This window comes from Marmota marmota, unplaced genomic scaffold (assembly GCF_001458135.2).
Source record: "Marmota marmota marmota unplaced genomic scaffold, marMar, whole genome shotgun sequence".
NCBI lineage: Eukaryota > Metazoa > Chordata > Mammalia > Rodentia > Sciuridae > Marmota > Marmota marmota.
The window spans coordinates 21,874,537-21,896,593 of record NW_026000229.1 but is presented as its reverse complement, the minus strand read 5'-3'; the positions used below and the strand labels follow the sequence as shown (position 1 = coordinate 21,896,593).

Here is a 22,057-nt window from a genome sequence, read left to right as displayed (position 1 = left end):
AAAAAAAAAAAAAAAAAAAAAAAAGTTAAGTTCTTTGTCAAGGCTGGGGTTGTGGCTCAGTGGTAGAGTGTGAGGCACTGGGTTCAATTCTTAGCACGGCATATAAATGCATAAAATAAAGGTTCATTGACAACTAAAAAAAAAAATTTTTTTTAAGTTCTTTTTCTTTAGGGGTTGGGGGAGGACTTTACTGGGGACTGACCCCAGGGGCACATTATTTCTAAGCTACATTCCCAACCTTTTTTATGGAAAGCAGTGATTTGGATCATGGTCTCTGATTGCCTTGTGGCTGCATTGCTCTGGGAACTTCCCGAGCAAAGGTGCAGATCTAGATGGCCCAGTTGCTTTGGTTATTACCAGCCCAAGGAGGTTCGGTGCAAAGGCGCATACTTGTATGGGTCGGGACCTTGAGCTCAGGCACCAACTCTCCAAGATAGAAAATTCTGGGAATAACAAGATAATCTTGATGTCTCACAAGTTTCACTGTGATCTTCAAAGACTTGTCTGCTTTGCTGAAACTTTCTTACAAATAATATTTTGATGACAAAAAATTATATAATAAACGTGCTGAGCTAGCTCTGGGTCATTCATCCCCCATCAAGGGATGATGAACCACTTTGCCTCAGCTTTTTCTCTATGTGTGTCTATCTCTCTTTTCTTCATCCTCATCATCCCTTGCTGGTTTTCTGAATTAATAGCCATGTTGGTCATGGCAGTTTTTTATTTTTTGAGACAGGGTCTCACTAGGTTGCTGAGGGTCTCACTAAATTGTTGAGGCTGCCCAGCAATTTTCAATCCTCCTACCTCAGCCTCCCAATTCATTGCACCTAGCAAAAAATTCTTTAAAAGATATATGTTTACATTTTTAAACGGTGATTTATTTGAAAAACATGAAAATACAACAGAATATTTAACAGGCCACTTTACACAATAAAATAGGCAATAAAATTTTTATTTCTGCAAGTATAAATATTCTTTATGCTTATGCTTTAGCTCATCCTTCTGCAGAATTTCTCAAACATAGTTATCTATCACTTTCAGTACTGGGACTATTAGAACTATTTGTATAGTGGCAGGGCATGCAACTATACCACTGCTCAACCCAACTTACTATAGACATTTGCTGCCCTTCAATCACTACTTCCCTATTTCTTATTTTTAGATCTTGACTATCACTCTGGCATCACCCATAATTCTTAATGATTCCAACATCCATGCTGATAAGCCTTCCAATATACTCAGATTTTTTTTAACCTCAGCTTCTCATTTCTATGGTTATATTTTGAACTTAATTTACTGATAATTTAAATTCCATTATAATCTCAACTTCCAGCAAATGCCAGCATCCTACCTTCTATCTACTACTATCTTTTCGGCACATTCCCTCTAGACCCCAATAATCTTTCAACATCAGTAAGACCCTTCAATTTAACAACACTACCACCTTGTTCACTATCACTGGTTATTCTTTCTCCTCCTAAATCACTTCAAAATTTCATGGTCAATTATTATAATAATTGATCCACTGCATTCACCTTCAACTCCCTTATCCCTACACAACTCCCCTGGCTCTCAACCAAATATTGCTTAAATTCCAATCTCTACCTATACCCTTGGCAGGTGAATGGGGCTAAAGAAAAACTAATAAGTATGACTATTCTCACTCAAAAGTCATGATCTATAATGTAAGGAGTTTCTTAACGCTGCCTGGCAATTCCAGAGTCCATTAAAAAATCTTATTCACCTATTTTAGCTTTGCCAAAATAGTACAGGCCATAAAACTGGCAAGCTGAAACTACACTAAGTGATCTCAATAATCAGTAGGAAAAATTACAATTGTTCTGTGACTTTTTTTTTCCTTTTTTTTTTAATTGGTTGTTCAAAACATTACAAAGCTCATGACATATCATCTTTCATACTGTTCTGTGACTTTTAAAATATTTTTTGTTAAAATATTAAACTCTGTTATGGTTAAATAATGTACAAGGAAATTAAAAATAATGAAATTAATGTTTATTTATTACACTAATTTTAAATAATACCAACATCAATATTAGTGTTTAAAAAGATTGTGTTTTCTGCGGGGCTGGGGATGTGGCTCAAGTGACAGCGCGCTCGCTTGGCATGTGTGAGGCACTGGGTTTGATTCTCAGCACCACATAAAAACAAAATAAAGATATTGTGTTCACCTAAAACTAAAAAATAAATATTAAAAAAAAGATTTAGTATTTTCTTGGTAAACTACATTTTAGATATCAGAAATGAAAGCTACAAATTCCTTGTAAAGCCTGATATTTAAAGTTAAAAAAAATTCCAAAGCAACAAAACACTATTTATAATGTGCTTCAAATTCTGTCCATATAAAATTCTCTTAATTTAAAAAAGGGGGGGGATCAAGTATAAAATTTTCCCATATACTTCCAAAACTTCTAAAAGAGCCCATTTTTCCTGGTCACCACATCAACTATAAAAATGGACAATGACATTTTCTCTCTAAAATTACTGACAATATAATCCCCATTTCTAGAAAAAGCTTTTGTTCACTAATGAATAAGCCCTCATTGAGATGCACAATCATAGGATACACTGTGGTTCCCCTGAAAAGGCCAAACAGCATATTCTTTCACAAAGAATGAGTCATGGGTGCAGAATATTCAGCCTCTTTAAAACAAAGATCAACTTTAGATCCATTGCCTTTCTTCCAGTTCCTTTGCATGCAAACCTCTTCCTTTTGTTACAGGAAACACAAATATAAATAATACATATATTGTGATACCTATCATCTCAAAGAGGAAATAACTCATTAACTCTTAATCATCCATTCCATGGGGGGCGGGTATTTACAATAGATTCTGTTCCTGGAACCATGTATAAAACACCCACTTCTTGCATCCTCACTACTCCAAGCAAGGTACCCCTCCCTCCATGTGACAGGCAGGTTAACAACTTGACTACAAGGTCCAAGGCCTTGACTATGAGATGACTGTAATAGTCAAAAGTAGGACTGGGGATATAGCTCAGTTGGTAGAGTGCTTGTCTCACATTCACAAGGCCCTGGGTTCAATCCCCAACACTACAAAAAAAAAAAAAGAAAAAAAGTCAAAAATGGTTGTATTCTCTCCAATAACATGTTATAAAACAACAAATCCAATCAAACATCCAACTTTTATTATATTATCTGAGTTTAAAGTAGAATGATTCCATAGATAGATAATGCATAAAACTGTTAATATCATATCTGAAGAATATCATGGGTTACAGTCTGCCTGAAACTGCTATTTATTCCCAAAGTTGCCCAAAATAACAAGAATGAAAATTTTTTTTTTTTTTAAGCAGAGATGAAGTGTCTAGGGGAGAGAAGAACTTGAAGTGTTTATCTCTCTTCAAAATCCAGTGGACAGGAGTCCTTTTCTTCCCATACTGTCAAACCCCCAGTTTCAGATTCTGCTTTGGGAGGGCAGGAGAGCATGAAAAAAGGAACACAGTGTGCCTAGAAGAAACTGAAGATAAATAGTTTTCTTTTCCACAAATACTCATACACTGATCTTCCAGGAAATAATGATGGGGAACAGGGCCATACACTCCCCATCCAGTTTTTAGAAAGGGTTAGTCTGGCATTCAAGAGGATTGTGGGAGCCAGATCAAAAAGAATATTGTTTTATTATTCTGATTAATTACAAATAGAATTACTAGAATCTGAAGTACTAAAGGACAGAATCTTTGCCCTATTCACAGTAGCAAAAGAGTCTTATCCTGATTACTCATTTAAATAATTAATTAACAAATATATCAGCCAAAGCCAGGTGCAGCAGTGCACACCTACAATCCCAGTGACTTGGGAGGTTAAGGCACGAAGATTGCAGGTTCAAGACCATCCTGGGCAACCTAGTGAAAAAACATATAAAAGGGCTGGGAATGTAGTTTAGTGTATAATGCTCTGGGTTCAATCAAAGGGAGGGAGAGATGGAGGCAGAATGCTTGCCTAGCATGCACAAGGCCCTGGGTTCAACCCTCAGCACTGCAAGAAGAAAAAAAAAAATCAGTCATTAAACCTGTTATGTTTATATGGTAAAAAGATCTGTGATGCTAACGGAAGTGGTGGAACCTTTAGAAGCTAGAATCTAGTGGAAGGAGATCAGGTCACTAGGGTCATGCCATTGAAGGAGTTCCTGGGATTCCAGCCCCTTCCTGTCACTCTCAATTTGCTTCACAGCCACCATGAGGTAAACAGGTCTTTTTAAAAAAAAAAAAAAAAAGAGAGAGATAAAACTTCCCAATATTTATTTTTTAGTTTTCAGCAGACACAACATCCTTGTCTGTATGTGGTGCTGAGGATCAAACCCGGCCGCGCATGCCAGGCGAGCGCGCTTCTGCTTGAGCCACATCCCCAGCCCCAAAAAGGTCTTCTTTACCATTTGCTCCGGCCACAATGTACTGTGCTTCCATAGGCCTAAAGCAACAGAACCAACAGGCCATGGACTCAAACCACGAGCCAAAATAAACTTTTTCTTTTTATAAGTTGATTATCTCAGGCATTTTGTCACAGCAGTAGAAAGTTAACACAAAATCTGTAAAACTTATAACTGAAACATGTAATACACTGATTATTTCTACTTGTTCAATTTGGGAATAAATGTACACCTATCCATTGCAGTAAATTGGTGGCACCATGACAAAGAAGATGCCAGTTTCTTTTCTTTTTTGAAATTCCCAAGCAGTGGCAGATAAAAGGAAATGTTGTTGCAGCCAGAGTAATAGTTCCTGTCATTGCAGATTCTTTTCTCAGGCAGTCAAAAGCCTACCCGCTTATCTTCCAGATTCAAATCAAATGCCAACACCTCAGAAAGCCTAAATCTCCTTGAGGCTTCCAGGGTGTATATGACCCTAGTGCTTTAATGACATTTTTTGTTATAGCATTTATCACATTCTGACTCTCTATTACTATTTGCCCTCGAGGTATTTTTTTAAAACTCTTTTAATTTTTCCTGTACATTCATAAACCAATGAATTCTTATTGAATTTAATTTTCAGCCAACAACTGGCTTCATGCTTATTTTCAAAGGTCATCCATTAGCCAAATATTTGTAAAATGCTGGCTTAAATAACCTCCTTTTACCCTTCATTGTATCATGAAAAACTAAAAATTATCTACGAGTTTAAGGAAGTTTGTGTAAGGAAGTGTGTTCTTAATCCTTACAGATTGACTATTAGAGGGGTCATATTCAAAACTAAGGCCTGAATGCATACAGATATCCTAATGGTACATCAATGTTATAACTGCATTTATTTACCAAACAATAAAAGGAAAAACTATCATATAACAAACCTCAGGGATATAAAATATATGACACAGAACACGCACCCTTGAAGAGCTTACAGTCTGAGGTATCAGACTTGTAAACAAGTATTAGATACAAGTATTAACTTGCTTAGTGATAAGATCTCTCTGCAATCATCCAAAAGTTATTAAATGCTGGTTGAATTAATGCTTCCAACCAACAGCTGGTTTTTCTCCATGCATGTTCTGTAAGGTCAATCACATGACCAAAGACACATAAAGTACTAGATTCAAACATAAGGAGGACACACCAATATATATCATCAGTAAAGAAGGGATACCCGGAACTGTGAAGTCAGAAAAGGCTTTGAACAGATTATACCTGAGCTACACTGTAAATGATAAGTATATGAGTTTGGGGGAGAAAGAATCCATATGCAACTAAAATAAAATGAGCATTCTTCGGCTCGTTTGCTTCTACAAGCTTGTCTTAATTTTCCAAAAAATCTCGTTAGAGCTTGGGCACCAGAGCTAGACCTTCTGTTATAGTTATGAGGTATCCCCCAGAAACTCATCTGTGAGACAATGAAAGAAGATTCAGAGATGAAGTAGTAAGATTATGAGGGCTGTAACCTAGTCAGTTACACTGATATGGATTAACCGGGTGGTAACTACAGACAGGTGGGTTGTGGCTGGAAGAAGTGGGTCACTGGGGACATGCCTTCGGTTTTATATTTTGTTCCTGGTGAGTAGGGCTCTCTCTGCTTCCTAGTTTCCATGTCCTAAGCAGCTTTCCTCTGCCATGCCCTCCCACCAGGATGTTCTTTCTGCCTCACCTTGGGCCCAGAGTCATCCAACCATACACTAAACCTCTGAAACTGTGAGCCACGATTAGTTTACCTCCTCTAAATTGTTCTTGCCAGATATTTTAGTGACAGCAAAAGAAAAGCTAATTAAAATCTTATTAATTCTTAGATTAACTCTTTGATTTATCTACTAATTCTTAGATTTACCCATCCTTTTGCCTGTTTTCAAAGGTCATCTTCTCACACCTGTAATCCTATCCGCTCAGGAGGCTGAGACAGGAGGACCACAAGTTCAAGGCAGCCTCAGCAAAAGAAAGGTGCTAAACAACTCAGTGAGACCCTGTCTCTAAATAAAAGTACAAAATAGGGATGGTGATGTGGTTGAGTGCTCCTAGTTCAATAACCGGTACCAAAAAAAAAAAAAAAAACCCACCTCAAAGGTCATCTTCTCTTGAACAAAACAATATTTGATGGGTTAATATCAAAAACATTACAATCTCGGGCTGGGGTTGTGGCTGAGCAGTAGAGTGCTTGCCTAGAACGTGCGAGGCCCTGAGATCCTCAGCATCACATAAAAATAAATAAATATATATATAGATAAAAGTATTGTGTCCAACTACAACTAAAAAATAAATATTTTTTTTAAAGAGAGAGAGAGAGAGAGAGAGAGAGAAAGATTTTTTTTAATATTTTTTTTTTTTTTTAGTTTTCGGCGGACACAACATCTTTGTTTGTATGTGGTGCTGAGGATCGAACCCGGGCCACACGCATGCCAGGCGAGCGCGCTACCGCTTGAGCCACATCCCCAGCCCCAAAAAAATAAATATTAAAAAAAATATAGTCTGGTTTTTATTAACCAAGACCTAGAAACAACCTACATGTCCAACAGGTAAATATATAAACAGATTATGGTATCTATACAACAGAATAATACTCACCAATGAAAACAAATGAACTACTAATATACATGACATTAATGAATCTCAAAATAATTATGCTAAGAAGCCAGACTTTTTATGATTACACAATGTAAAACTACATTTACATACAATTAAAAAAAAATACAAACTATCATTGCCTGATTTAAAACAGAAGGTAAAAGAGGGTAGGCAGGAAAAAAAGAATTACACTAAGAAGAAAGGTCTTGGGGATAATGAATATGTTCACCATATTGATTAAGGTAATAGTTTCACAGATTTATACATATGCCAATAGTTACTAAATTTTTACTTTATATATGAGTAGTTTGTTTGATGTCAATTTTTCCTCTGTAAAACTGTTTAAAAGTAGTACAATTAGGGGCTGGAGTTGTAATTCAAGGGTACAGTGCTTGCCTTGCACGTGTGAGGCCTGGGTTTGATCCTCAGCTCCACATATAAAAACAAAGATATTGTGCCTATCTACAACTAAAAAAAAAATTTTTTTTAAGTAGTAGACTTAGAAATGTTGACAATCAAATTCAGTGTGTGAACCTAGTTTAAGTTTTGAATTTTTAAAAATTATGAAATATTTTTGTGGAGCAATTGAAGAAACACCTACAAACAATATATTAAGATACTATTGCCAAGTGCAGTGGGGCATGCCTGTAATCTCAGCAACTCAGGAGGCTGAGGCAGGAGGATCACAAGTTCAAACCAGCATCAGCAACTTAGTGAGGCCCTAAGCAACTTAGTGAGACGCTGTCTCAAAATAAAAAATTGTTAAAAAGGGCTGGGGAATGTGACTCAGTAGTTAAGTGCCCCTGGGTTTAATCCCCAGTACCAAAAAAAAAAAAAAAAAAGATCATTAATGGGCCAGTGGCACACACCTGTAATTCCAGCAACTTCAAGTTTCAAGCCAGCCTGGGCAACTCTGCAAGACCCTATCTCAAAATAAGGAATGTAGCTAAGTGGTAGAACACTGAACACTGAATTTTTATATTTCTTTCAAATACTATCACTGTGCTTAAATAAGTTTAGTATTTAAGATAAATGCTAGGTTAAGCATGTAAATTAAATAATATAGTAGCAAGAATAACTACACTTATATACACTGTGAGAGTTCTGAAGTCATAGGTTCTTATAATCATCTCATTAAACACATTCAGTTTCGAAATAATTGTCAAACAGAGCACTCCATGCCTCAACCTTCCCAATTCTCCCATAGTTTGTCATAACTCAAAAGGTATAAGCAGATTTTCAAGCTCCAGAATGCACCTAGATATGACAAGGAGACTATTTTTTAAAGAATTTCATGTTATAAATTACATGCTTAATCTGATAATATTAGATATGAACTATGCTAGCTATTATCAATACTTTCCAATTCAATCCTTTCTTCAATCTATTCCTATTTCCCTTTGTCCCTCCTTCCCACAAAAAGAGTTGGAAGCCTCAGTACGTATGAAAAAACTCATTATGTCAACAACTCAAAAGCACAATACAGAGGTGGGCATGGTATTGCACACCTAGAAGCCAGCTATTTGGGAGACTGAGGCAAGAGGCCAGCCTGGGGAACTCAGTTAAAAAAAATAAAAGTACTTCTCTCAAAGTAAAAAACAAGAGAGAGCTGGCGATAAACCTCAGTTGGAGAGTGCCACTGGGTTTGCCACAGTACAGGGGGAGGGGAAGAGGCACAATATGAAATTAATTGATTTTTTTTAAAGATTTTAGAAGAAGCAGGGCATGATGGCACACACCTGTAATCCCAGTGACTCAGGAGGCTGAGCCAGAAGGATCAAAAGTTTGAGGCCAGCCTCAGTAACTTAGCAAGGTCCTAAGCAACTTAGCAAGACTCTGTCTCAAAATTAAAAATAAATGTGGTTTAGGAATATAGCTTAGTGATTAAGAACCCATGGGTTCAATCCCAGGTACAAAAAAAAAAAAAAAAATTGAAGCAATATCCTGAAATTTCCACAAATGAGGACATTTCTACAAGATTAAGGTCTCCATGTTGAAATGGTAAAATAACAAAATTAAATTAAGTACAGAAATTAGGGGTCTTTCCACTGAAGCACAAGATAAAGGAAAAACAAGTATAGCTATAAATAATACACATGTTAAAAAGTAAGAGTGTCCTACTATCGTGAGGCAAATTTAAGCTCCCTGGGCTTTCCTATACCAAACACAACAAAATAAATAATAAATGTGAAACAAATCAGAATAAACCCAAATATTCGGCAGCTTTATGTATTTACCTTTGCCTCTTAGGTAGTAAACAAAAGGATGCAAGGGTGCATGCACTAACTAAACAACTAATGACTTCAAGCTATCACAGTTCTATGACCTTAAAAGTGGTCCAAGTTAAGATTATTATTATTATAGTTTATGGAACAGTGTTTTTCTGTTTCTTCAAAATAAACCATGCTCAGAGACAGAGGATTAAGTGGTATTCTTACCTTGTCATAACTTTTCGCACTTCTATGTCCTAGAGAGTTCTTTTTATAACCTCAATACAGAATAGAACAAGTGTGAATTTTAAGCTGGTAACTATACATAGTTATCACCATCACATCTAACTCGGTATCAAAGCATCTGGAACATGTTATTAAATATTTTTGCTAAAAACTGTCTCTGTGTTCTGGTACAGCTTCAGAAGCATTCCCTAAGGCTCTCCAGAATAGCAATATCATTTTCACTGAGGTTTTATACATTTATATGTACAGCTGCAAAAACAGTATTAAGAGGAGAGCAGTCAAATCCTCATCAGAATCCCTACCCAAGGTTGGTACATTTCCCCTACCACGTGTTTCTGAGAGTAACACATACAGAGATACAAAATCCATTTAGGCATATACAATGATGTAAACAATCAAATAGTACTTCCATCATGAAAATAAATTGCTGTCCCTTATATAAATTATATGAAAATAATAATATATGTTAAAGGACAGCCTCTTTCTTTTAATTAGGTATAAAACAAAAACAGCCATTACTAAACATATTTAGGAGAGAATTTGGCCTAAAGCAGCACAAGATGCAAATGTAGGATTTGAGGGAGACTTACAAATTTCAGTAAAGCCCCAGAAATCCCTGGAATAAAGGACAATGAGACTTCACATTTTTTTCCCATGGGTGAAACAAAAGAGCATGAAAGAGCATGAAGTCCAATCAAGTGACCTAAGTCTTCAAAGTATTCTTTTCCTCACCTATCAAGAAGGAATAATATGCATGTCTATATTTTGTAAAGATATGGTGAGGATGAAGTTAAATAATACAAGTAAAGAACTTTATATCATACTAGGTACATATTAAGCAAACAACTCTCTTACTGCTAGTTTTAAAACCTTTAATATTCTAACACAGAGAGGCTAAAGGGTCAATTAAAAGTAAAGTGAGCTCTTCACCCCTAGAATAGGGGTACATAAAAACAACGTGCAAATAAGTGCTACTACCTGTTTTTGTTTAGCATGCAAGCTAGGATGGTATTTACAATTATAAACAGTAGAAAAAAATCAAAAGAATATTTTGCATCTTATAGAAATTGTGTAACAATCAAATTTAAAATGTCCATAAAATTTTTATTAGAAAATAGCCATACTCATTTTACATGTTCCTTTAGCTGTTTTTACACTATAATGGCAGGTCACTGCAACAGAATTCACATGGTCCTCAAAGCCAAAAATATTACTATTTATAGGCTATCTATATTATAGAGTAAGTTTGCTAATATTGGTCTACAATCAATTACTTCTGAAAAATTATCTGCAAATCTTGATGCATATCTATAATTCCTGCTACTCAGGAGGCTGAGGCAGGAGGATCACAAGTTTAAGGCCAGCCTAAGCAGCATACGAAGACCACACGTCTCAAAAAAAGAAAGAAAAAACAATTATCATTATTACTTTTCTGTAAACATCGTAATTTCAAAACTATTCAAAGAAATTCCTTCCTGTGCTTTCACCATCATATCACTACATTTCATTTACCAGGTAAGTGGCAAACAAAATCACTTTAAACATTCCTACTTGTTATGACCTAAATATGAGATGCCCTACCACCAACCAAAGCTACTGTGTTAATGTAGGAATTCAGAAGTGATATGAATGGATTATAAGAGCTGTTACCTGATCAGTCCATTCTACTTTAACTAGGCTGACTGGGAGGTAATTATAAGCAGGTGGGGTGTGGCAGGAAGACCTGAGTGGCCCCTTTCCCCTTGATCCACTGCCTAAGGCCCATAGCAACGGAGTCGGTAATCTGTGGCCTAAGACCTCTAAAACCATGAGCCCCAAATAAACTTTCCCTCCTCTAAGTTAATTCTTGCCAAGTATTTTGGTCACAGCAACAAAAAGCTGACTTTAGTAGTTTAACACTACTTTTAAGTGTTAATACCACTAATGATATTTAATACTGAAAAGAACATGAAAAGGCCTTCTTACTGAACTTATAATATATCTTATGCTATAAATACATAATGAACATATATTTACCTGAATGAGTATAAAAATAAGAACCAAAATTAATAATAAAGTTAAATAGCAAGAAGAAAAGAAAACTAATTTGTATCCAATGTCACTGATCCTCCAAGCTAACCCATCAACCTTGGGGAAAAAGAAATGTTAACATAAATTAAGATATTTGAAAATTACTATAGCATGAAAAATGGGGAAAATGTAATTACAAGAAAGAAATGAAAGTGAAGAAAAAACAATGTGTTTGAACTCTATACAAGTAGATAATAAGGAGGAAAACTAGAGAGAGAAGGCACAGTAATAAAAATCATAAGAGGCAGAACAAACAGAAGTACTAAAAAGTACTAAAGGGAAATGTAAAACAAAGTAAAAGTATAATTATAGCACAATGGGAAGGAAAAAATAATCTGTCAAATTACTCTTCCTCTTAGACCTTTCCCTAAAAGGTCTTAATTTTGGAAAAAAAAGCATTCCAGGGATAGTATTTCAAGATTTCACTAAGCATTTATGAATAATCCACTGCACAGATAAATGGTATTTGGAATTTAAAGGAGCAAAAGAAATACAAACAATATTGGAGAAACTTACATACCCTGATAGTAGAGGTAAATTTACAAAAAGATTAAAATTAAGAAAATTACCAAGCAAGGCACATACCATGTGGATGAAAATTCTGTTAACAGAAAGAAAGAAAATCCACAGAATACATATTCCTACTAATGCAAGAGGATTGTAGTTTGGAGGTTGAAGAGATACGCAGAGTTTGAAATACCAGGAGGTAAAGCTGGAAGAGGACTCGAATATGGATGAGTGAAAATGCAGGCAAGCAGTGTTAATGAATTTATGGGTTAGTAAGTTGTTATGCTGTTTTCAATAGTAATTCAGCATCAGCAATAACAAGCAGTTGAACAGACGGAAGTATAGAAACTGTCAGAACTGATGGAGCAAAAAAAATTAAAATGGTTGAGGTTTACCAGTATTTTACTAGGAGTGAGAATGCAATTATTGATAATATATTCATGTCTGTAGGGGAAAAAAAGCCAGAAGGAAGCTACCAAGTTAGAAAAACAGGCGAAAACTGAGAGATGAGCCTAATAACAATAATAAATAAATAAAATAAACGGTATTATTTTATTTATATGAGACACTTATATTCTTAGAGGAATATACATACGTGTGGGGATTATTTGGTTTGTTTTTGGTTTTGGTTTTTTTGGTACCCAGGATTGAACTCAAGGGTACTTAACCACTGAGCAACATCCCCAGCCCCTTTTTATTTTGAGACACAGTCTCCCTAAATTGCTTAGGGCTCACTACTAAGTTACTGAGGCTGGCTTTGAATTTGCCATCCTGCCTCAGCCTCCCTGTGTCACTGGGATTACCAGCATGTGCCACTGTACCTGGCATGTTTTCTATTCTTAAAATACAGAAAAAGAATTCTCCAAATAAATTATCATTATATAAAGACCACAGAAGAGGACAAAATCCATGATTAACCTGGAGTCTTACCAAATGTTATGGTTTGGATGTGAGGTGTCACCAAAAGTTCATATATAAGACAATGAAAGAAAGTTAAGAGAAAAAATGACAGGGGTTATGAGAGCCTTAACCCAATCCAATCAGTGAATTAATCACCTATGGGATTAAGCTGTGACTGAAGGCAAGTGTGGTATGGCTGGAGGAGGTGGGGTGTGGGGGCATGGCTTTAGGGTGTACATTTGTAGCTGGTGAGTGGAGTTTCTCTCTGCTTTCTGATGGTCATGTGAGCTGCTTCCCTCGGCCACACTCTTCAGCAATGATGCCCTGCCTAATCTTGAACCCAAAAAAATGGAGCCAGCCACTTATGGACTGAGACCTCTGAAACCATGAGCCTCTAAAGAAACCTTTCCTCCTCCTCTACAGTTTTTCTGGTCAGGTCTTTCAGTCACAGCAGGGGGGGGTGGGGGGTGGGGGGGAGAACATCAAACTGAGATCAAGTCATTATTTCAATATTCCAGAAAGACTCAAAGGATTTAGAAATCACAAAAATACCTAAAATGTTCCATAAATATTATACACACATGATAACTTATATAAGAAGATAATGATGTTATACCCTCAGTAGGCCATAAAAACACAGGTGTAGGCATTAGCCTGGCTGATATCAGAATATAGCATTCCCGATTCAACTGGATCTGACTGACAGTTCACACAGAACTGGTTTTAAGCAGAAGTGATATGGATTGACAAGAAAACTGACCCACTATATAGATGCATTATTCATTTAATTGAGACTTTGTAAAACTGTTTTCTAGCCTGATAAATGTTTTAGGAAAGAAAATAGCTCAGGCTTCATTTGTCTTCACATAGTTTTAACTATTCTTATGCCTTTTTGCAAAAAGTTACTACTGAAAAAATTGAAGTACTTACTAATATCATCTTCATGATAAATGACAGAGTGAAATGGGAGAACTCGGTCTTTAATATATCTCTCTGCTGGCTCAACATAAAATGTTCCACCACGAGTCTGGATGAATCCTTCAAATCTTCCATCAATAACAGACCCATGGCTAAAACTTCCTTCTTCACCTATTAATAAAAACAACAAATTCCTCAAATTTTAATTTGCAAATTAAGAGTAAATTCATTATCCTTTAAAAATCAATTCTTACACATTTTTTTCAAAAATCCTGAGTACAAATTTACTGGGGAAATTAATTTCCACATAAAAATATCAAGTTGAATTTGAGATATGAACAACAACTAGCATTTAGCTGAAACATATAATCACTAACAATGAAAAATAGAACATCAGTCTTTTTATTGGTTCTTTTTAGTTATACATGACAAGTGAATTTTTTTGGACACAATTATAGATGCAGGACTATAATTTGTTCTAATTCAATCCCAAGTATGTCTCCTTCCTCTTCATTACTCCTACCACCATTCCCTTCCCTCCACTCCACTGATCTTTCTGCTATTATTTATAGTTTTTTTTTCCATTTGTATCTTGTGGATGGACATAAATATATAACTGTGGTATATTCATACATGTACATAGGAATATTAGGTCAGATTCATTCCATTGTCTTTCTTTATCCCATCTCTCCCCCACTTCCCTTCATTCCCCCTCTTTGTCTACTCCACTGATCTAACTTCTATTCCTTTTTTATTCTTCCTACCTTATTTTGGATTGCTTCCACATATAAGAAATAATATATGACCTTTGACTTTGCGGATTGGCTTATTTCACTTAGCATGAGAGCCTTCAGTTTCATTCATTTACCAGAAAATGCCACAGTCATTCTTCTTTATGGCTGAGTAATACTCCATTGTTTATATACACCACATTTTCTTTATCCATTCTTCTATTGAAGGGAATCTAGGTTGGCTCTGTTGTTTAGCTATTGAGAATTGTGCGCTATAAACGTTGATGTGGTGGCATCACTATGGTATGCTGATTTTAAATGCTTTGAAATATATACTGTGATATGGGGTAGCTGGGTCAAATCCATTCCTAGTTTTTTCAGGAATCTCCCAACTGCTTTCCAGAGTGGTTGCACCAATTTGCAGTCCCACCAACAATGTATGAGTGTACCCTTTTCCTCACATCCTCACCAATATTTACTGTTACCTATATTCTTGATAATTGTCATTCTTAGATGAAATCTCAGTGTTAATTTTAATTTGCATTTCTCTAATTGCTAGAGATGTTGACATTTTTTTTTTCATTTTTGTTGACCATTTGTATTTCTTCTGTGAAGTGCCTGTTCAGTTCCTCTATTTATTGACTGGGTTATTTGTTTATTCTCCCATTCTACAGGCTTTCTCTTCACACTCCTGTTTCCTTTGCCATGAAGAAGCTTTTAATTTGATGCTATCCCATTTACTGATGCTTTTATTTTACTTCTTGCACTTGAGGAATCTTGCTAAGGAAATCAGTTCCTGAGCTGATATGTTGAAGACTTGGGCCTACATTTTCTTCTAGCTGGGGTAGGGTTTCTGGTCTAATACCTAGGCCTTGATCCACTTTGAGTTGACTTTTGTGCAGGGTGAGAGATAGAGGTTAAATTTCATTCTAGTACATACGGAATTTCCAGTTTTCCCAGCACGATTTATTAAAAAGGCTATCTTTAATCCAATGTATGTTTTTTGCACCTTTGTCTAGATAACTATATTTATGTGGGTTTGTCTTTGTGTCTTACATTCTATTCTATTGGTCTTCATGCCTGTTTTGGTGCCAGTACCATGCTGTTTCTGTTGCTATAGCTCTGTAGTATAATTTGAGGTGTGGTATTGTGATGCTTCACATTTCTTGCTAATGTTAAGGACTGCTTTGGCTATTCTGGGTTTCTCATTTTTCCAAATGAATTTCATGACTGCTTTTTCTATTTCTGTGAAGAACATCACTGGAATTTTATTGGGAACTGCATTGAATCTGTAGAGTGTGTTTGGTAGTATGAACATTTTAACAACATTAATTCTGCTTATCAAAGAACATGGGTAGTCTTTCTAATCTTCTAAGGTTTTTTCAATTTCTTTCTTTAGTGTTCTATAGTTTTCATTATAGAAATCCTTCACCTCTTGTGATAAACTGATTCCCAAGTTTGTTTAGGTGGTTTTTTGGTTTGTTTGTTTGTTTTCCCTTTTCATTTTGAAGCTATTGTGAATGGGATAGTTTTCCTAATTTCTTTTCAGCAGATTCACCATTGTAGTGTAGGAGTGCAATTCATTTATGGGTGTTGATGTCATATCCTGCTACTTTGTTGAATTCATCTATGAGCTCTAAAAGACTTCTGATAGAGTTTTTTGGATTATCGCATTGGCAAACAGATATAATTTGAGATCTTCTTTTACTATTCATAACCTTTAATTTCCTTCTCTTGCCTAATTGATCTGGCTAGAGTTTCAAGGACTATGTTGAATAGGAGTGGTAAAAGTGGGCATTCTTGTCTTGTTTTTGTTTTTAGAGGAAATGCTTTCAGTTTTTCTCCATTCAGAATAATGCTAGCCTTGGGTTTGTCATATATAGCCTTTACAATGGTGAGGTAAGTTCCTTCTATCCCTAGTTTTTCTAATGTTTTAAACAAGAATGGATGCTGTACTTTGTCAAATGCTTTTTCTGCATCTACTGAGATAATCATGTTATTTTTGTCTTTAAGTCTATTTAAAACATCACAGGCTTTTTTCCCACTTTTTTTTATTTGTTCCTTTAGATACACATGACAGTAGAATTTATTTTGATATGTTATACATACATGGAGTATAACTTATTCTAATTAGGATTTCGTTCTTGTGGTTGTACATGATGTTGAGTTTCGCAGATCATATATTTATATATGAGCATAGGAAAGTTATGTTCGATTCATTCTACTGCCTTTTCTATTCCCATCCTTTCTCCCTTCCATTCATTCCCTATTGTGTCTAATCCAATGAATTTCTATTCTCCCCTCCCCACCATACACACTTTAATGTTGTTAGCATCCATATATTGGAGAGAAAATTCAGCCTTTTGTTTGGGGACTGGCTTATTTTACTTAGCATGATAGTCTCCAGTTAACATCCATTTTCTGGTAAATGCCATAATTCCATGCTTCTTTATGACTCAATAATATTCCATTGTGTACATATACCACTTTTTCTTTACCCATTCATCTGTTGAAGGTCACCTAAGTTGGTTCCATAGCTTAGCTATTATGAAATGAGTTGCTATAAACACTGACGTAGCTGTGTCACTGTAGAGTGCTGACTTTAAGTCCTTAGGGTATATACCAAGGAGTAGGATAACAGGGTCAAATGGTATAGAACATCAATCTTTATGGCAATCATTCCTAGCATCTAGCCCAGTACCTGGCATCCACATAATAAATCATCTAACAAGTAACTGTTAAACTAATTGTTAAACTAACTTAAACTTAGAAGCAAGGAGACCCACTAGTAAAGTATACACCTTCAGAATAAATATACTCTAAGAATCTTTTGAAAATTTTGCTTTAAATATTGTAAGAAAAAAAAAAAAAGCTCCTTTCCCACCAGACATACTAAACGTAAGTCTTTTGACTTCCTTGACACCTTGAGGTTTTTATAAAAACATTTTAAAATGGAAACACGTTAAGTATTTCAAAAGCAATTTGAACAAAGGTATGTCAACAATCCCTTTTAAGATACTGGACAAAGATTTATAATACTTTTCCATCAATTATAGTTTTATAGTGAAAGAAAATACTGGAAGGAGGGCTGGGGCTGTAGCTCAGTAGCAGAGAACTTGCCTAGCATGTGTGAGGCACTGGGTTGATCCTCAGCACCACATAAATAAATAAATAAATAAATAAAATAAAGGCATGCTGTCCAACTACAAATATAAAAAAAATAAAATACTGGAAGGATACTTTGAGATTTTAATAAAGTCACAAAATCTGAGCACCAAAATCAAATGATATAAAGGGGTGAGAAATAGAGAAAGAGGCTTTTACTTAATTTTTTCCATGCTGGGGATGGTACCCAGGGCCTCAAGCATGCTATACCAGTACTTTACCACTGAGCAACACTCCCCAGTCCCCCTATTCTTTTTGGTTTTGTTATTGTTTAGAGTTAACTTCTGGCTATGTTGCCCAGATTGGCCTCAAACTCCTGGGCTCACTTTCCTTTGGGCTCAAGGTATCCTCTTATCTCAACCTTCCCAGTAACTGGGATTACAAATGCACACCTTCTACCCTTAAGGAAGTTTTAAAAGTCATATTTACTGAGGCCAGGTGTGGTAGTATAAGTCCTTAAACACAGCTACTCAAGAGGCTGAAGAAGGAGGATCAAAATTCCTTGAGACCAGGAGTTGAAAGCAAGACTGGGCAACAAAGCAAAACTTAAAAAAAAAAAGTCTAATTCTCATTAAACAGGCTTCCTTGGGCCCTATCCCCAGTATCACAAAAAGAAAAGAATCAAAGAAAAAAACAGGCTTTCCCCATAATTTCTTTTTAGTTTTGTTTTATCCCATGCTGGGGATTAAACCCAAGGCCTCACACATGCTAAACACATGCTCTACCATTAAAGCTATATCTCCAGCCCCAGGCTTTCCATACTTTCTTGCTAGGGATAATTAGTTGACTTTGAATTAATTATACACTGAAATATAATTAGTTGACTTTGAATTAATTATATACTGATAGTAAGAGCCCAAGACACATATTTTAAATTATATCATTTTTATCTACAAATTCATTTATACACTTTTACTTTTCTTGAACATCACACAGCAAAAAAGGGCAGAGACTATTAAGTTATTTGCTCACCAAGATAAATGATCAAGAAAGTAACAGTACACTAGATTGATATAAAAACACTTTCCTTTGGTTACAAAATTATAAGAGCACAAAAAACATTTAAAAACTAGCATTAGTCTATAAATAAGAAAGTTTACGTATAGAAACGCCTCATTTACTTGGCATAATAAAAAATCTAAAACAGTTCTATAAGCATTTATGTTCTCATAATTTATGATTGAGTGAAAATCTAATATATAGAAATAAATTTCAATTTCTCTTAAAAACTGGGGATCATCTTGAATATTTATTAACGTACAGTTACAACACAATGACATTTTGCCCTCCTCCAGTACCCTAGAAGACTCCGACTGTTTTTAAAGTTATTTTATGACTTTTATAATTGTTCTGTTCTTCCCACACTATTTGTCATATGTAATTTTTAAGGTTAAGTGTGCCACTCATGCCTCCAAACAATATTTTTTGTTGTTGTTGTTTGTTTGGTTTGGTTTTTGGTTCTGGGGATTTAACCCAGCCAGGGGCAGTTTACTACTGAGTTATATCCCTTTATTTATTTATTTATTTACTTACTTACTTACTTATTTTATTTTGAGACAGAGTCTTGCTTAACTGCTGAGATTGGCCTTGCTAAACTGCTGAGGTTGGCCTCAACCTTGAAATCCTCCTGCCTCAGCCTCCCAAGTCACTAGGATTACAGGCATGTACCACTGCACCCTGGCTCCTAACAACTTTTTAAACTGATGTCATGAGAGAAATTTGTTAGAACTGAAGAAAATCAAACAGAATCTCATGAAGGAAGGACCTGGAAAGATTTTCAAATGAATGGCTTCATCACATTATTTTTAGCTAATATAATCTTTGCTCTGTTTTTTTTTTCCCTGTGTTCTCACAAAACACAATTAAGTTATTGTTAATTTCTTCCTTTGAAGATCAGAAAATCAAAAGTCATCAAAAATTTTGTTTTAAAATACTAACAGTTTGTAAGTAAATGTCAAAATTTTATACATTTCAAAAAAATTTATACCTTTCAGAAGCTAGTTATCTCATAATTCACATAAACATACATGTAAAGACAAGTCCAAAGATCACTTCATTTTTCAAAAAACACCTACCCTTCACAACTCACTCATTCTCATCAGAATTTTTTTTTTTAAACAGGATAAAGAACTCATAAAATTTACTACAGGTCTAAGGTATTAGCATATATTATGCTCAAAGAGGATCAAGGTAGATCACTCTTATTTAGGGATTATTTTTATAGGGGCTTGGTTTGGACTTCTAGGGCAAAGGCAAGTGGCTCATTGTGTGGAAGGCTGGGAAGAAGAATGTGCAAAACTAGCAGGATTGTCTTGTGATACAGAAGAAATCTCCTAAGTAAGAATCACCTGTGGTCATCTTTGTCTGAATAAGTTGTCAACACCTCCCTGCTCCACCGTCTCTTCTTCCCTGATGTGTAGCCATGATTCCATCTAACATCCATCCCCAGGAATCATCCAAATCTGAACCAATGATCCATAGCACAGGCAATGTAGCTGCTTTTTGAGTGTGGACTTCCAAGAGCAAGGGCCCCAGATGACAAACTGGCAGGGTTGATTCTTAATTAAAGAGAATCTGAGCATCTGCTAGTACTCTGGGAAGCTAAATGGAAAGGTATTCTGTCTTTTTCACTGCCTCCAACAGTCTGAATTCTATGTTCCCTCTCCTCAAGATTTGTATCAACTTTTCTGAAATATCTGCTATGCTTTGCTTTTCCTTTTTTGTTAACTGGGGAAAAAACCCAGGACCTCAAGCATGCTAGGCAAGCACTGTACCACTGAGCTACCTCCCTGCCCCTTATACTTTTCTTATGCTTTTTTTTTTAAATATATACTTCCTTGTGTTAAAAAAAATTAAAGAAAGGGATTATGTAAGGTTGAACTTACCATAAATATGTCCAGTGTAAATATGAGAGGTATCATAATCAAGTACTTTATTTGATGTTTCTACTTTAAATTCATCACTAAAAAGGGAAGTATCCCTCTTCATTCGTAGGTTGAAATGTCTGCAAATGGGATGGGAAGGGGAAAAAAACTGAAATTAAAAGAATCCAAAATGTAAACAATTATTTATTTTTAAAAAAAAAAATAAGTCTGGAAAATGTGAGCTGTGTCACACACAATTTGTCAACTTGGGAAAGATACTGACCAAAATTTTCTTACAAAAGCACTGTCAACTTAGTGGTTGTGGTAGACTCTAAATCATATATAATTAAAACAATATCTAGGATATATTTTAAAATAATGCTGACAGGCCAAATCTTACATAGTAAAACAAGACCATTCAAACAACAACTAAGTTACTGGGAGATAAAAATCAAGCATCATGACCCAATTACTATTATTCACCACTACTTGTACCCATCTTCTCTCTCCAGTAATCTGCAGTTTTAACATTTTCCCATAATTTTCAAAACTCAAATAAGTTAGCGTACAGCAAAGAGGCATCTATTTAAGATAATTAACATCTCTTCTCAAAAAGGCAAGTGTGCATGCTTTCTTTTACACAGACATCACACACACACACACACACACACACACACACATACACACTCTTTCAACTCCTTAGCCTTGGAGCTTCTAAATTCTTACAAGTTATAATTAGGCCTTCTTTAATTTGATAACTATAACTTCAAAAGACCAGGACATTGCCTGAAATCACGGCATTCTATAAGGAGAGAGAAAGACTGAAATACCGAAGTGAACTAAATGACATTAGTCACTAATCTTTAAAATATGATAAGAACATAGGGGGCAGAATCAAACTTGAAATCAAACCTTAGGCCTGAAATTTATTAGCCCAAGATTCCTATGAAGACAATAAATTCTATCATCTTGTGAAATTATTTTAAGGTTTAGAGATTATAATATATATAAAGTCAATATAATGGTTGGCACATAGGAGATGCACAATAAATGGCAAAAAAAATGGCTATCATTGCTCTTTAAAGTATCATGTACTCTTTGAAGTATAACATGTCTTTTGTAATTGCTATAATAGTCTACACATGGAAAATTTCTACTCAATGTTTATTGTGACAAATAAAAAAGAAGCATGAGGGCATACTATGTTATCTTACAAATATGTTCTGAAGAGTACCATAGAACCATTGTTTAAAACATAGATTTGCTAAGCCTCAGGCTAGCATCATCCTGAATGGAGAAAAACTGAAGGCATTCCCTCTAAAATCTGGAACAAGACAGGGATGCCCTCTCTCTCCACTTCTGTTCAACATAGTTCTCGAAACACTGGCCAGAGCAATTAGACAGACGAAAGAAATTAAAGGCAT

The 22,057-nt window shown here is 35.4% G+C and overlaps 1 protein-coding gene across 2 annotated transcripts in view; it reads right to left on the bottom strand.

Annotated features, from left to right (window-relative positions):
- Positions 1-22,057, bottom strand: part of Adam10 (ADAM metallopeptidase domain 10) — a 155,392-nt gene that overhangs the window by 71,211 nt on the left and 62,124 nt on the right. Inside the window, exons 3-4 of one of the 2 annotated variants that reach the window (XM_048792959.1) lie at positions 20,655-20,773; positions 13,886-14,044 (exon numbers count right to left, since the gene is read on the bottom strand). In XM_048792959.1, coding sequence (XP_048648916.1) covers positions 13,886-14,044; positions 20,655-20,757 — 262 coding nt within the window. In that variant the 5' untranslated portion in view covers positions 20,758-20,773. The remainder of the gene's footprint in view (positions 1-13,885; positions 14,045-20,654; positions 20,774-22,057) is intronic. The other variant, XM_048792961.1, reaches the window with a different exon arrangement.